At 40.9% G+C, this 13,668-nt stretch overlaps 1 protein-coding gene and 1 non-coding gene across 3 annotated transcripts in view; both read right to left on the bottom strand.

The window, feature by feature from the left end:
- PEX14 (peroxisomal biogenesis factor 14) overlaps positions 1-13,668 on the bottom strand; it is a 2,179,090-nt gene that overhangs the window by 559,157 nt on the left and 1,606,265 nt on the right. For both annotated transcript variants that reach the window (XM_044063151.1, XM_044063152.1), the window contains one exon: positions 207-292. In XM_044063151.1, coding sequence (XP_043919086.1) covers positions 207-292 — 86 coding nt within the window. The remainder of the gene's footprint in view (positions 1-206; positions 293-13,668) is intronic.
- Positions 5,695-5,852, bottom strand: LOC122795105. Its single transcript, XR_006363737.1, has one exon. It is a non-coding gene; the product is annotated as a U1 spliceosomal RNA (small nuclear RNA).

The raw sequence follows: 13,668 nt of genomic DNA, 5'->3' as shown, positions 1-13,668 counted from the left end.
TGCCATTTAACAAAATATTTAACCTGATCAAATAAAACCACTGTAAACTAGCACATCCGACTGCCCAAAATGAATAAATATTTTTAAAAACTTTACATGATCACTGCATGATGTGTGCCTGGCTACACCCTAGTATAACAATTCCATGTTTCACTACTAAAAAAAGTCAAAAGAGAATTACATTTGATTGTAGAAGTTGCTCATACCTTATAAAGTTGATGGAAACCAAATGTTATGCCAGCCAGGATGACAGCTACAGCACCATAATCTCGCCATCTGGAATTTGGAGAAGCTTGAAAATAAATAAAGATGTGCTTAAACTGCAGAAAGCTACCTTACTCTACGTTTAAAAAGTCTCAGAACATTTTATACAACATATATCCTATCCAAAAAACCTGCTACAAAACATTTTTCCTACTCATCCTTCAATGTTAGGTACAGTATGGAGAAACTGGCTGTAATCATGCAATGCATAAGAGGTGGACTGTAGAATACCTTCCAGTAGATAAAACAGTAAGCAGATTCATTTCTGTTTGCTTAAATATCTATATTTGGTAACTGTGTGAAGTGTCTGAGCCTAAAACGATCAATGTCAGGCACAACTTAAGATGCAGTAACAACATAAAAATTAATAATAGGAGTACAAGAATATAAACTTTGATACAGGTAACAACTAGCCTACAACACTCAAAAGATTAAGTCTGTATGTATGGTACGCATAGACTAGTAAGGGAGAAAGAACACAAGAAGGCAAAAGAAAATTATAATGATAATGAAAGTGGACAAATGCAGCTTTCAAAAGTAGTGAGCCAGTTCTTAAAAAAAAATAAATTAACTCTCTATACTAAAATACATCTAAAACAAATACTACTATTCTACAATAAAATAACTACATATGACCTGCCAACTGGGCAATATTTATGTGAAGGTAAGCATCTTGGCAATACAGTGAGCACATCCATTCATTCCGCTCTGTACTGGGTAGGATCAACTGCACCATGACCATTCTGAATGGAATCTTCCAGATAAACCTGTTTAGGTGGGTGAACTACAGTATGGGTCTGCAGTACTGAGGTTTCTTCAAAAACCTGTAAAACCTGGAAAAAAATCCTGACCCCCTCTGGTCTAGGAAGACCTCTTGGTTAGCTCTTGTGGACAGAGGTGAAAGACTGGAGCTCTGATGCTACTAAGCTGGATTTGACAAGCTGCTTGAGGACCCATATGTCAGATCAGACAGACTGAATGAATGAATACAATACTGTAATAATGGTAACAACTACCCTACAACATCCAAAAATGAATGTTGTAAGTTTGGAATGGATAAACTAGTAAGACACTAAAGTGAAGAAATGCAGCATTCAAAAGTAGTAAACCAGTTCTTAAAAAATAAACAAGAACTCTGTGTACTACAACACATGTAAAACAAACACTAGAATTCTACATTAAAATAACTGGACAGGACTTGCCAACAAGGCAAGAGCAGCTTTGTCTGCTACTCAGTTAAATGTTAAATGGCCTTGAGTGCTACAGTAAAGTAGTGGTGTTTTTCCACTGTATTATGCACTAAACTATGAAAGTTCTCCTGGTGATATTTACCTTACACAATCAGTCTGAAAAGCAGAGTATGGAAGCACAGGATAAGGGAGTAAAAAAACCAAATACAGGCAGTGGATTAGATAAACCTACAAATAGAAAAAGCAGGTCTGTCTGTAATAAGGAGCCTATTAACTTTTGGAGATGCTCAGTGTGTTTAAATGGTGGGGCAGTAGGTTACTAAGCAAGACACTACAGATTTTGTTCAGAATGTTTTGTAGCCTACAGGCTGTGGAACTGGAAGCAATGAGGAGAAAGTATTTGATTGAGAGGATCGGCACACGCTTAGCAAAGGGAGCTTGGGTTTTGGTGAGAGAAACCAGTGAGTACTGGAGGCACCTCAAAACTGACATTTAAGACGACATGAATACTGGACAAGAGACAGATTGACACAGAGGAGACAAACCCAACAGAGGTGTGCGTTTATATACATGCTTCCTTTATGACAGACTGGAAAGAGACTTTAAAATTATTTCCACAATCTTAACATGTTGATACCTAATGATGGAATTCATGGCAACAACACAGATTGAAAACATTTTTTCGGGTGGCTTGATTTCCGCCCGTCAAATTTATAAACTTCATGGTCATGCAATTTTGAGGAAAAGAAGAAACTCCCCAGAATAATACATTGCACACCCCAGTCTCAAGCAACTGTTGTTTTTGCTTCAACAAGAGCATGCAAGTGATTTCTAAATAAATGCAATCTGAGGAAACACAAAACAACATGCGAGTGCATGTGTGCCTTTGTAACCAACGTCAAAAAGGGTGGGTTTTATACAGAAATAACGGGCTATCCAGTGGTGTTCTGAAGCTTAGTGTTGCAGGCACAAAGCCTCCTCCTCCTCTGAAAGATCTGAAATGTGGAGCTTGGGAGAAATTAGTGCAATCAGAAAGTGTTTTTTTGTTTTAGCAGACATCTGCATTCTATAAAACACTGTTTTAGTTTTTAAAGGGCATTTGTGAGGAAAAACAAAACAGTCCTCTTCCTTCTTTCTTACTTTTTGTTTAATAAGGATTGCTTAAGCTACTGTTAGTATAGTGTGAATTGGCCAAGACTTGCCCCATTTCAAAGAGCTATATGCAAAAGAGTGTGGTTGTGTTGTGTTGTGTGTGTGTTCAACAAGACAATGTCAGAGATACATGAGCCAAGCAAAGAAAACAGCTTGGACCTTGAAAAGTCCAAAGGAGCTATATAATTTGGGACTAGTTAGGAGGGTAGACAAATCTGATACAGATTCTTTACAAAAGGCTCCTGTAATTAAGATAACAAAAAAAAGTCAGACAATAATGGTGTCACAGTTAAGAAACCACAAAAAGAAGTAGTGGTGGTAACTTAGAGACAAATGAATCTCAGACCGAAGTAAAAGGGAAAAAAGGCACGTGGACATGGTCATAAGTTTCTCCCTGTCATAACAGAGCAGGAAATCAGACAAGAACAGAAACAAAATATTAAAGGTAGAGTAAGTAGGCAACTATGAACTGGACAAACCATCAATAATTGGGGCAACTCGGGATAAATATAGCTAGGCTTGTAAGGGCTCTAGGGCCATTAGTCTAGTAACCTCCTACGAATCTATGAACAAAGGGGAACCATAAGTAGCCACTGGCCAACAAAAGTATTTGCAAGGACTACCCTTTTGAGATAATGAATTAGATGATGGGGAAAAAACTGCACAAGTCTTTGTAGGAAAACAGCCTACCTCCTCCACGTCTTGTCAGGTTACTCACAAAAGTAATGCTAAGCAGGATGATCACCACATAAGCCATATCAATTTCAAAAAGACCTGGGGGAAAACAACCTAAGTGGATGAGCTAGGGAGACTATTATGAGAGCAGAAAGAAAGAAAAATTAACCACAGACTGAGACCACTGAGTATTTCAGTTAGTGCCAAAGCCTTTCAGAACAATTATAATGACGTTGGCATACAGTCACATTTTGGATTGCCATTTAAAGATGATTAAGACGAATATTATTTAGCCAGATTTTACTGGCATGGTATTGTGAAAGAAGTAGAAATCTTTTTTGTGATTTCCCAGAATGCCAAACAGCAGCACCTAACCTATTGTTTAGGAACGTTACTTAAGGTAGAAATTCCGTCTGTCTGAATAACGGTAGACATTATAGGCATAACAATGGTAATCAATAATTATGTAACATTTTCTACGGTAGTATCCTTACAACTGTAGTAACAAGATTACCTCGATCAGGATGGCCCAAGAAGAGTCCTGTGTCGGACCCTTACACTCAAGCAGATGCAGGGTATGAGTTAGGCAACAACTGAGTCAACCTCAACAGACAGAAGCCCACGATTAGCACCAAAACCAAACCAGGTCAGTGAAAGGATCCAAAACAAAGTGTTCTGTTTAATCTGGAACAAATCTTAACCGTAAAGGGGTCAGATTAAGAAAAACAAGCACAGGCCAAAATTACCATCTGCATATTTGTCTATCTTGCTCAAAAGTAAACTGAGACATAATCACAACTGATATAGAAGCCAGAGCGGGGCTGATCTGACGATCAAACACAAACCAAGTCCCTTACTTTTGAAACAAATTATGGAAAGGTCACTGCAGGTCACAGACAAACCAACATCTACATATTTAAAATGCTAAGAAAATATTTGTTAGAAGAAAGCAGACTGACCATTAGACTTTGTCAACAAACTGTTTACTGTAGTCAAGGGTGCAGGTTTTAATGAATTCCACCTCTTATTTATCTACTTTAACTCCTTGATTTGGGATTTGGCACAATATCAGCAATGCATTGCGAAAGAGTGATAAAACACCTTCTAAAATAACCGGTAACCTGAGGTGCTGGGAGGCATGACTTTACTAACACATGGCAAAATCAGTCTAAATAGGGGTCCTTCTATGCACAGAACTGTGGGAAGAGAGAGGCGGTTTGGGAAAGTTTTAGGTGCCAAGCTGCCAGAGTCCTGCTCACCTTGAGTTTTAGACGTAGAGGAAGATGTAGCAGTCCTACTACATCCTACAGCTTTATGACTTCTGATGAAGAAAAAAGGAGTTTAACCAGAATACAGACGTATAAACTCAAAAAGAAGGTACATCTGAAAGACATGGTTGTCGCTTATGCAAAGGTGAACTAGGAAGCCACTTACAGCACTGCTCAGCTACAGGAGTTTTTCTGACATTTATTTACTTCTTAAAGTAAAGAAATGCAGTGTTTCTCTACTTGGAATGAAAGAATAAATAAATAAAATTAATAAATGTACTGTTAAAGAAGTTGCAGCTGTCCTGCCCTAGTGGGGGAGGGGGTGCTGTACACCTGGTCACTCAACTTGCAAGCCTTCATCTCCATCCCACTCACGATCTACTGCAGGTGGGATAGAGAACAATGTGTGTAGGTTCATAGGTGTATAGTAAGCTAACGACCACTAGGTCGCTTATAAGCCTTGCCGTGCGACTCAAATGTCTCACAAATGTGGTTTATATAGGGGGTGAGTTATTGACTGCCTCTGTCCATCAGATGCACAAGAACCAGACCAGGGTTGAATTTCTCAGTACCCATCTGTTGGTCCAAGTTGTGCTTAAATAGGAATAAGAAGGAACTCTGCTTCACATGGATTGGGGGCTTGTTCCAGAGAATGGGAATTCTCTGAGATCATATCTGTTCCTCCAACATATCCCTACTTATGTTGCAAGGGAAATTTAGGCCTTTTAATCTAGTAGTTCTGACGCTGTTTGCTTTGTGGATGTGCAAAAGCTTAATTAAAACAAAGCCCAGGGATGTCTAGTATGCCAGGCAGAGATCACCTCTCAGAAGTCTTTATTACACCAAGCAGAAAGACAGGACTTTGAGGTGGATCAGCGTAGGACATTGTGTTTACTCCCTGTATTCTTTCTGTAAGGAACCTTTGTGGATGTTCCAGTTCCTGCATGTGTCTAGTCAGGTACATACCGAAGGGGGCATTATACTGCATGATTGGTCTGATGACGGCCAATTACAGTGGTATGATGACCTCTCTGGACCTAGACACCATGCCATTGCTTATAAGCTGAGCAACACAAAGATTTTCTTACTACCTAGGACACATGTTGGATGAAAGCTAGTTTATTACCTACGTGACTTCCCAGATCCCTGAGACAGTGCAAACATAATCCCCCGCTACCATAAATTATGCAGTTCAGTTTCCCACATTGGGGGAAATCACAGAGATCAACCGAACAGCAATGGAAGGGCCTTACCCTGGGAAAAGCACCTTTCTGATCGTGGCACTCCCCCGCCAAGTAAGTGTAAATGTTAAACTTTAAATTGAATAATATGGGTGTGATAGGAACAGAAGCAGAAGTTTTTTAGTGTAGATGTGATTTTTTTTTTTTATGTCAACAGGTAACCAAATGAGAGTGGACAGCTTTGTAGCACTGGACTAGCAACTACATTCTTTTTGAGAAACAGAGTTGTATAGCAAAACTGTAACACTTATTTGATTTAAAAATAAAAAACAGTGGACAGCCACACTTCTTCAGAATCTAAAATGACTAAAACAATTAGCATTTACATATCCCCCTCAGCCAATCACATGTTCTACTAGAACCAATGAAAAAATTCATACAAAATTAACTGAATATATAAAAGCTTACACCAACATAAACACTTCACACAACATGTTAAAAACTTCATGCAGACGTTATTTAGGTGTTTACATCAGTAAGGATATGGTAATTAAGAGACTGACAGTAATATATTCAGGAAACCAACATTATTCTAGCTGAAATCCTGATCATCAAAAGAGGGCAATTGTAAAACAGCAGTATGTCCGATTAGCCCATATGGTATCCAAGGATGAGACTTTTATGTTGGAAGGTCAAAAACTGAGTATTATTTTTTGCTCTAGAGAGTACCCCTTATAATGTTTTAGAAATCTTTGAAGATGTTAGTCTTGACACAGTCCGCAGACTCAGTGTGCCACTGAACCACAGCCAATAAGGCAACCATGCCGTGAGGTTCAGAGAAGGGAGGAAGCGGTGCAACTGACCCGACTGGTGGGTCAAGAGGTCTGGAACTGGGTCCAGATGCCAGGGTTGCTCCAGCAGATAACGGTGAAGAAATGGGAACCAAATCTGTCAAGGCCAGTAAGGGGCAATGAGGATCATGGAAGCTTTCTGAGCGATGGCTTTCTGTATTAGTCGAGATATCAGCGGAAAGGGAGGGAAGGCATACAAAAGTCCCCGGGGCCAAACATGGACTAGAGCATCTCTGCTGGGATGGCCTGGTTGGGGAAAGAGGGTGAAATAATCGTCGCACTTGCTGTTTTGGGGAGTAGCGAAAAGGTTGCAGCAAGGCCGGCCCCACTTTCGAAAGATTTTGTCCAACACTGAATTTTTCAGAGACCACTCGTGAGGCATGAGAATAGCTCTGCTCAATTTGTCCGCAATTACATTGGACTTCCCGGGAATGTGCGTTGCTAACAGAAACCGCTGAGAAGAAATCGCCCATTGCCATAGTCTGATTGCCTCTCGACATAGGGGGTAGGATCTGGTTCCGCCCTGTTTGTTGATGTACCACACTACAGACATATTGTCCATCCGAATTGCTATAGTCCCTTTGGGAAGAGAGTCTTGTAGGGCTTGCAATGCTAGAAGCACTGCTCTCATCTCTTGGACATTTATGTGCAAGTGGCTTTCGAAAGGTTGCCATATGCCCTGGACCGTCCTGCCCTGGTAATGCCCCCCCCACCCGATCAGGGAGGCATCCGTTGTCAGTGTAGCAACCGGAGGGGGAGGAACAAAAGGTCTTCCTAGGAAGAGCTGGGGGGATGTGATCCACCAAGAAAGATGATTCCTGCACGATTGTGTTATCGCAATGGCATGGGACATTGGAAGTTGTTGGTACGACCATTGAGTGAAGAGCATCCATTGTAAAATTCTCATATGGAACCTGGCTAAAGGAAGAAGAGGGATAGCAGCCGCCATTAACCCTAAGACCTTCAGGACTAGTCTGACTCTGATTTTGCTGCTTTGCAAGACAAGAGAGACTTGTCTGTGTATGTCCGCTATTCTCTTCTCTGTGAGTCAGGCTGACATGCTGACTGTGTCTAGATTTGCGCCTATGAAGGTAATAACAAGACAAGGCGACAAAACAGACTTTTCGTAATTTATTGAAATGCCTAATGTCTGACATGTGTGAAAGGTATAGTCTCTGGCGAGAAGCAGAAGATGCTTGGTGGGGGCTGTAAGGAGCCAGTCGTCTAGATATGAAAACACCTGGAATCCTTGATGTCTCAGATGAGAGGCGACCACTGCCATACATTTGGTAAACACTTGGGGGGGCTGTAGTGAGACCAAAGGGCAGGGCCCTGAATTGAAAATGACTGGTTCCCAGCCTGAAGCGGAGAAAACTCCTGGAGCGTCTGCTCATTTTGATATGGTAGTACGCATCCTGGAGATCTATAGAGCACATCCAGTTGTCCCGCCCCAAAAGGGGTAGAATGGACTGCAGCGTGACCATCCGAAATTTTGTTTTCTTGACAGACTTGTTCAAGTTGCTGAGATCCAAAATGGGTCTCCAGTCCCCTGTTTTCTTTGGAACCAAAAAGAATTTGGAGTAGATTCTGGATCCTTGTTGGTCTGCTGGAACTGGCTGAATGGCTCTTTTTGCAAGCAGCTTTGATATTTCTAAAGCTGCTTGCCCCCTTTGACTGGGTGGAACGTCTGGAAGGGATTTTTTTTGCTTAGTTTGGAAAGCGAAAGAACGGGATTGTATAGCCTTCAGAAATGATAGTCTGTACCCACTTGTCTTGAGTTAGGGATTGCCAGGCTTCTGGGTACAGAGATAATCTTCCCCCGACTGCCTCCGAAGGTGGACAGTCGGGCAACACCTCAGGGATGCTGAAAGGGCTTGTCGGAAAAGGTTTCTCGACTGCCCTGATTCTGCGGGCACCTCTGCCTCTAGGGCGGCGTCTACCATTATTGTTCCCCCCTCTGCCTCTAGAGGGGAACCGACTCTGTGCGTCAGGCAATGCTCCTTGAGATTGTTTGCGGAACCACATCTTTCCCCCCTTCTGGCCTTTGGGGTAAGGCCTAGAAGGGGTAGAAAAACGGACTCCAACGGCAGAAAGAGTCTTGCCTTCCGTCTCGCACCTAGTCTGGGTTTCCTTCACTTGAGGACCAAAGAGGGATGATCCATCAAACGGGGAGTTAGTGAAGGATGCCTTGAAAGGGTCTGCAAAATTACATAGCCGCATCCAGGTGTGCCGACGTAAGGCCACACCTGTACCTGCCCCTCTACTCGCTCCATCAGCCGCGTACGAAAGGAGGCACATGGAGGAGTTAACTATTGAATGGAGGGTAGCCATGGCAACAACAGAAAGGCTTTCAATGTTGGCAATTCTTTAACAGTATGCTTATTTAAGCTTACTTGCATCTTACGATCTCAGACAAGCTTACCTGATGGTCATTAAAGCATTGCTACTTAAACACAAAGCAACAGGCACTTTGAGTAATAAGCATAAATCAACAGTTCAAACATATGACAAACCAGACAATTCTGCAAAATCAAGGACAGATGAAAAGCCACTGTAGTACTTGTGTCTACCCTGGATGGGAGGATACTCTGCACATTTACACTGCATAACTACTCCTTGCCTTGCTTGGACACATCCAGAGTCACTACATGGGGGAGTGGGGTGCAACAAGTATGTCACAAATTGAAATGTCTCTGGCTGACTGTGATGGCCCTGACACATTAGTCATACCTCTCAACCTCAGAGCAAGAAATCTGGAAAAAGCCATACATAGAAGTGGGACAAAGTCCCCAAAATATTTTAAATATTGCTCTTATAAACTTAGAAAGATAATAGTATAGGTCTTGCATTGGTATGCATTTTCTGAAGGGTATGAAATCTGAAACTCAAATGTCTGCCATTATTTTCTAACTTCCGTCTTTAATGATTTGTCACTAATTTGCCAAAAAAACACAATTTTATGAAAAATGGACCAAAAATGTGATGCAAAAGTATAAAATATCCACACAATACAGCTAGGAACCTGTCAAAGAAGGGACACTTTAATATTAGTACTGCTAACTTGAGCAGCTGACAAAATAAAAGAATCTACATGCATTTCTGAAATAAAAGCAATCTATAACTCTGATTATTACAGTTATTTCTTAATTGTAAACCCTCCATGCTTTCTTCCAAAATTGCTATTTTGCAGAGGGATTATTAGGGGGAAGATCAACATTTTGAGCCAAATTCAGGGACAGTTGAGATGTTTGGCTATGCCTAATTCTATAAAGCAATTTATTTGCATGTACCTCTCAACTTGTTAATACAATAAATCTGGACAAGGCCAAATATATGGGGGGGGCATATAAACAGTACTAAAAATTGCTCTTGTATAAATTGAGGCAGTTGACAGAACAACAGGTCTTACTTCAGCATGCATTTTTCTGAAGGTTATGAAGTCTGAAACTCAGTGTGTAATTATTTAGTGACTTAATTCCTAAATTATTTGCCAGAAAACCACAAATTTTATGAGGAACAAACCAAAAATAAGAAGCAAAAATCTATTCATTCTTTGAAAATCTGGACAGTTGGGAGGTATAGTTCAGCTGGGCTGTCTGAGTTTGCCACCCTTCCCCCTCAGCCATTCCAATGATCCATTACTTGGCTATTTCACTCCATTTACCATAAACACTATTATGCATACTGCTTTACTTCTATGATGATTTGAATTTCATTTGAAAGTTTTATTTTGCATTTACACTAAGACATCTGATAAACAAAGCAATGTAGTCTCACAATGAAAACAGACTTAGCATTAAAACTTCTCTGCCCTTGAAACTCACATTCATTGAAACAGCATTGAAACCACATTCAAAGAAAATACATTTTGCCAGTGGCAGATAAAGATTAATTCTGGGCTGTTTTCAAATCATAGGCCCCTTGCATATGAAACATACATGTGCTCTTTGATGCACCTTCCTGATTGTACTAAATTATATTCCTTGTACAATACAGTACAGTTGTTAGAGGGCGTTTTAAATTTATTAAACAATGAAACAAAATGCATGCACCAATAATGACAAAATTGCCCAATTCAGAACATTTTTCCAGTAAACAATGAAACAAAATGCATGCATCCATAATGACAAAACTGCCCAGTTCAGAACATTTCCATCATAAAAGTCTACTCAAACTTCTACAGTCCACCATCATCAGTAAATATGCACAATTCTACAGTCCACCATTATCAGTAAATATGCACAATCTCTGAAGAAGTAAAAGTTATCTAAATAATTCCACATTAAAGAAATCTGTAACTAATGAAGAGGTTGCTGGTAGCAAACACCTTTATATTTCATGGTTTCATCTAAAAATAAAGTGTGTGTTGACCCTGAGGAATAAATTGCCTATATTACATTAAAAAAATAATAAGCTAGTAATATTGCAATAGGAAATGGATGGCAAACTGATAACAGGCTCATAGTTAGTATCGTCGCCAAGGAAGACATTCTCAGTACGGCAGCATCCACTCCTTGTGGGAGTAGAACCCACAGCCTTCTGCATCAAAAGCAAGTACACAACCTGTTGTGCTATTATCAATGCAAGCAGACTTAGCATAAGCAGCACTAAACATCTCTTCCCCTGCAGCTCTCAGCTCCTTGTAAAATCTACTCAATACTCAACTGCATCTCAACTTCGTAGCACAAGAAATCAGGAAAAAGCCAAAATTTATTGGGGGGGGGCAAAAGCCCCAAAACCAGGGACACATTAAACATTGCTTGTATAATCTTGGAAAGTTGCTAGAATAAAATGCTGTGTTACCACCATACATTTTACTGCCAAGGTCCCTGTGCAAAACAGTCGGAGCAATATACCACTACGCCAAATCAGCTGCTTTGTGAAAGGAAAATGCTGTGTTACCACCATACATTTTACTGCCAAGGTCTCTGTACAAAACAGTCAGAGCAACATAACACTACACCATATCAGCTGCTTTGTGAAAGAGGAGGAAAACTGAAACTTAAATGGCTATCATTTAGTGAATTCAGTTCTCACCACAGTGGTCAACCTCTTAGCACAAAACACCTGGACAAACCCAGTAATGAGGGAATACAGCCCTCAAACATATTCAGTGAATTCAGTTCTTGTCATAGCTGTCAACCTTAGCACAAAAAACCTGGACGAAGTCAATAATGGGGGAATACAGTCCCAAAAATAGGGACAAATTTCAAATATTCATCTTATAAACTTAGAAAATTGCTAGAATAAAAAGGTTGTGTTACTATGCATTTTCTGAAGAATATGAAGTCTGAAATTCAAATGCCTGTCAATTTTACTTCTGACGGAACAAAAACAATTTTCAGTAGATACCCAGGAACAACACTGCAGACAAATCTTTGTAAAATGGCAGGACACCAGAGCAAATCCACACAAACACAGGGAGGAGATGCAGACTCCACAGAGAAGGCACCCCAGCCAAGAATCAAACCTAAGAACCTGCAGCTGTGAGGCAACAATGCTACCACTGCACCATCAAACATCAAGCATTTAAACATTCAGAAACCTGAAGTCTGAAATTCAAATGCCTGTCTATTTTATTTAACATTTGTTAACCAGGACAGTCTGACTTGGGAACAAAAAAACAATTTTCAGCAGAGGTCCAGGAAGAAATAATGCAGACATGTGTTTGTAACATGGGAGGACACAAAAGCAAACCCACACAAACACAGGGAGAAGATGCAGACCCCACACAGAAGGCACTCCAGCCAAGAATCAAACCTAAGAACCTGTAGCTGTGAGGCAACAATGCTACCACTGCATCATCAAATATCAAGCATTTAAACATTTAGAAACCACAGATATTATGAGGAATATTACAGATCAAATATGAGGCAAAAATCTGCAAATTTTTTACAAATGGTGGTGGGTAGGGAATTCAGGCCCTTAACACCTGCATACAAGGTACAGGGTTCAAGCCTGAGGTATTCCCTACCACACCACCATGAGTTTGCTCTAGCCACCAGTATATAGCAACTGGGGCATCTCACACACACACACACACACACACACACACACACACACACACACACACACACACACACACACACACACACACACATCTACCTATCTGTTTAAATGTGTCCGATCCAAGCAGCAGCAGTACACTTCCAAGTCCACTAAGTAGCCCGCTCGACATCCATGAAGCAGCAGTACAATTCGACATCCAAGTCCGCGATGAAAGCCCAGAATCCATGAAGCAGCAGTAACAAGTCCACCCTCAATGAAGCAGCAGTAACAAGTCAACCCTCCATAAAGCCCGCTCGAAATCCAAGTCCGCGACTAACAAAATCCCCCGCGAGAGCTTAAAACTTACCTCACCTCACTCCTGATTGGTCCTGTCTGCTGATGAAGCAGTCTGGAGCTCCTCTGTTCTGTGCGGTCGTCACTGCACAGATTCCTGGGCATCTGCGGGGCAGAAATGCCTTCCCTGTATCCGGACTGCTGACTCAGGCAGTCTGACTTCCCACAGATTCCTGGGCATCTGCGGGGCAGTCTGAGTGTCTGCACATGTGCAGAGTTAGTTCTGGGACTTGTGAAAAAAACAATTTTTGTTCTCTCTTTTTTTTTAGTTTTATGTTTCACGTTTTTTTTTTTTTTTTTGTTTGTTTGTAGGTGTGAGGGCTGCAGTCCTATAGCATGAGCCACCCCTGGCAGGGACTCAACACAATAAAATGCCACATTGTGTAAGTTTTTGTAAATGTTATAATCTTGCCGCTCTCAGCTTTAAAACTGGGGCCAGGGATAAACCACTGTTTAGTCCAGGGAACCTACTGGCTTCCCCAGTTTTAAAGCCGAGAGGTAACATTCCATGTCTGATGAAGCCCTGGCACTGATAGTGTTATGTAATTTGACCTGCTTTTGTAAGGGCCCCATACCCAAATACTTTGGAGGTTCCTAACCTGAAAAGAATCCACATAATGAGTCCTAGTGAAACAACATATGTTTTAGCCTCTCCCTTCTCCAAAGTGAAGTTATATGAGCTAATCTTTTCCTGCCTGCAGAGCCTTTTAGTACCCCGGGTATATTAACTAACCTCAGATAATGA

The sequence above is a fragment of the Protopterus annectens genome, chromosome 2.part1 (genome assembly GCF_019279795.1).
Source record: "Protopterus annectens isolate FY-2018-M chromosome 2.part1, PAN1.0, whole genome shotgun sequence".
NCBI lineage: Eukaryota > Metazoa > Chordata > Ceratodontiformes > Protopteridae > Protopterus > Protopterus annectens.
The sequence above is the reverse complement of the archived record's forward strand: the minus strand, read 5'-3'. Positions and strand labels throughout refer to the sequence as shown.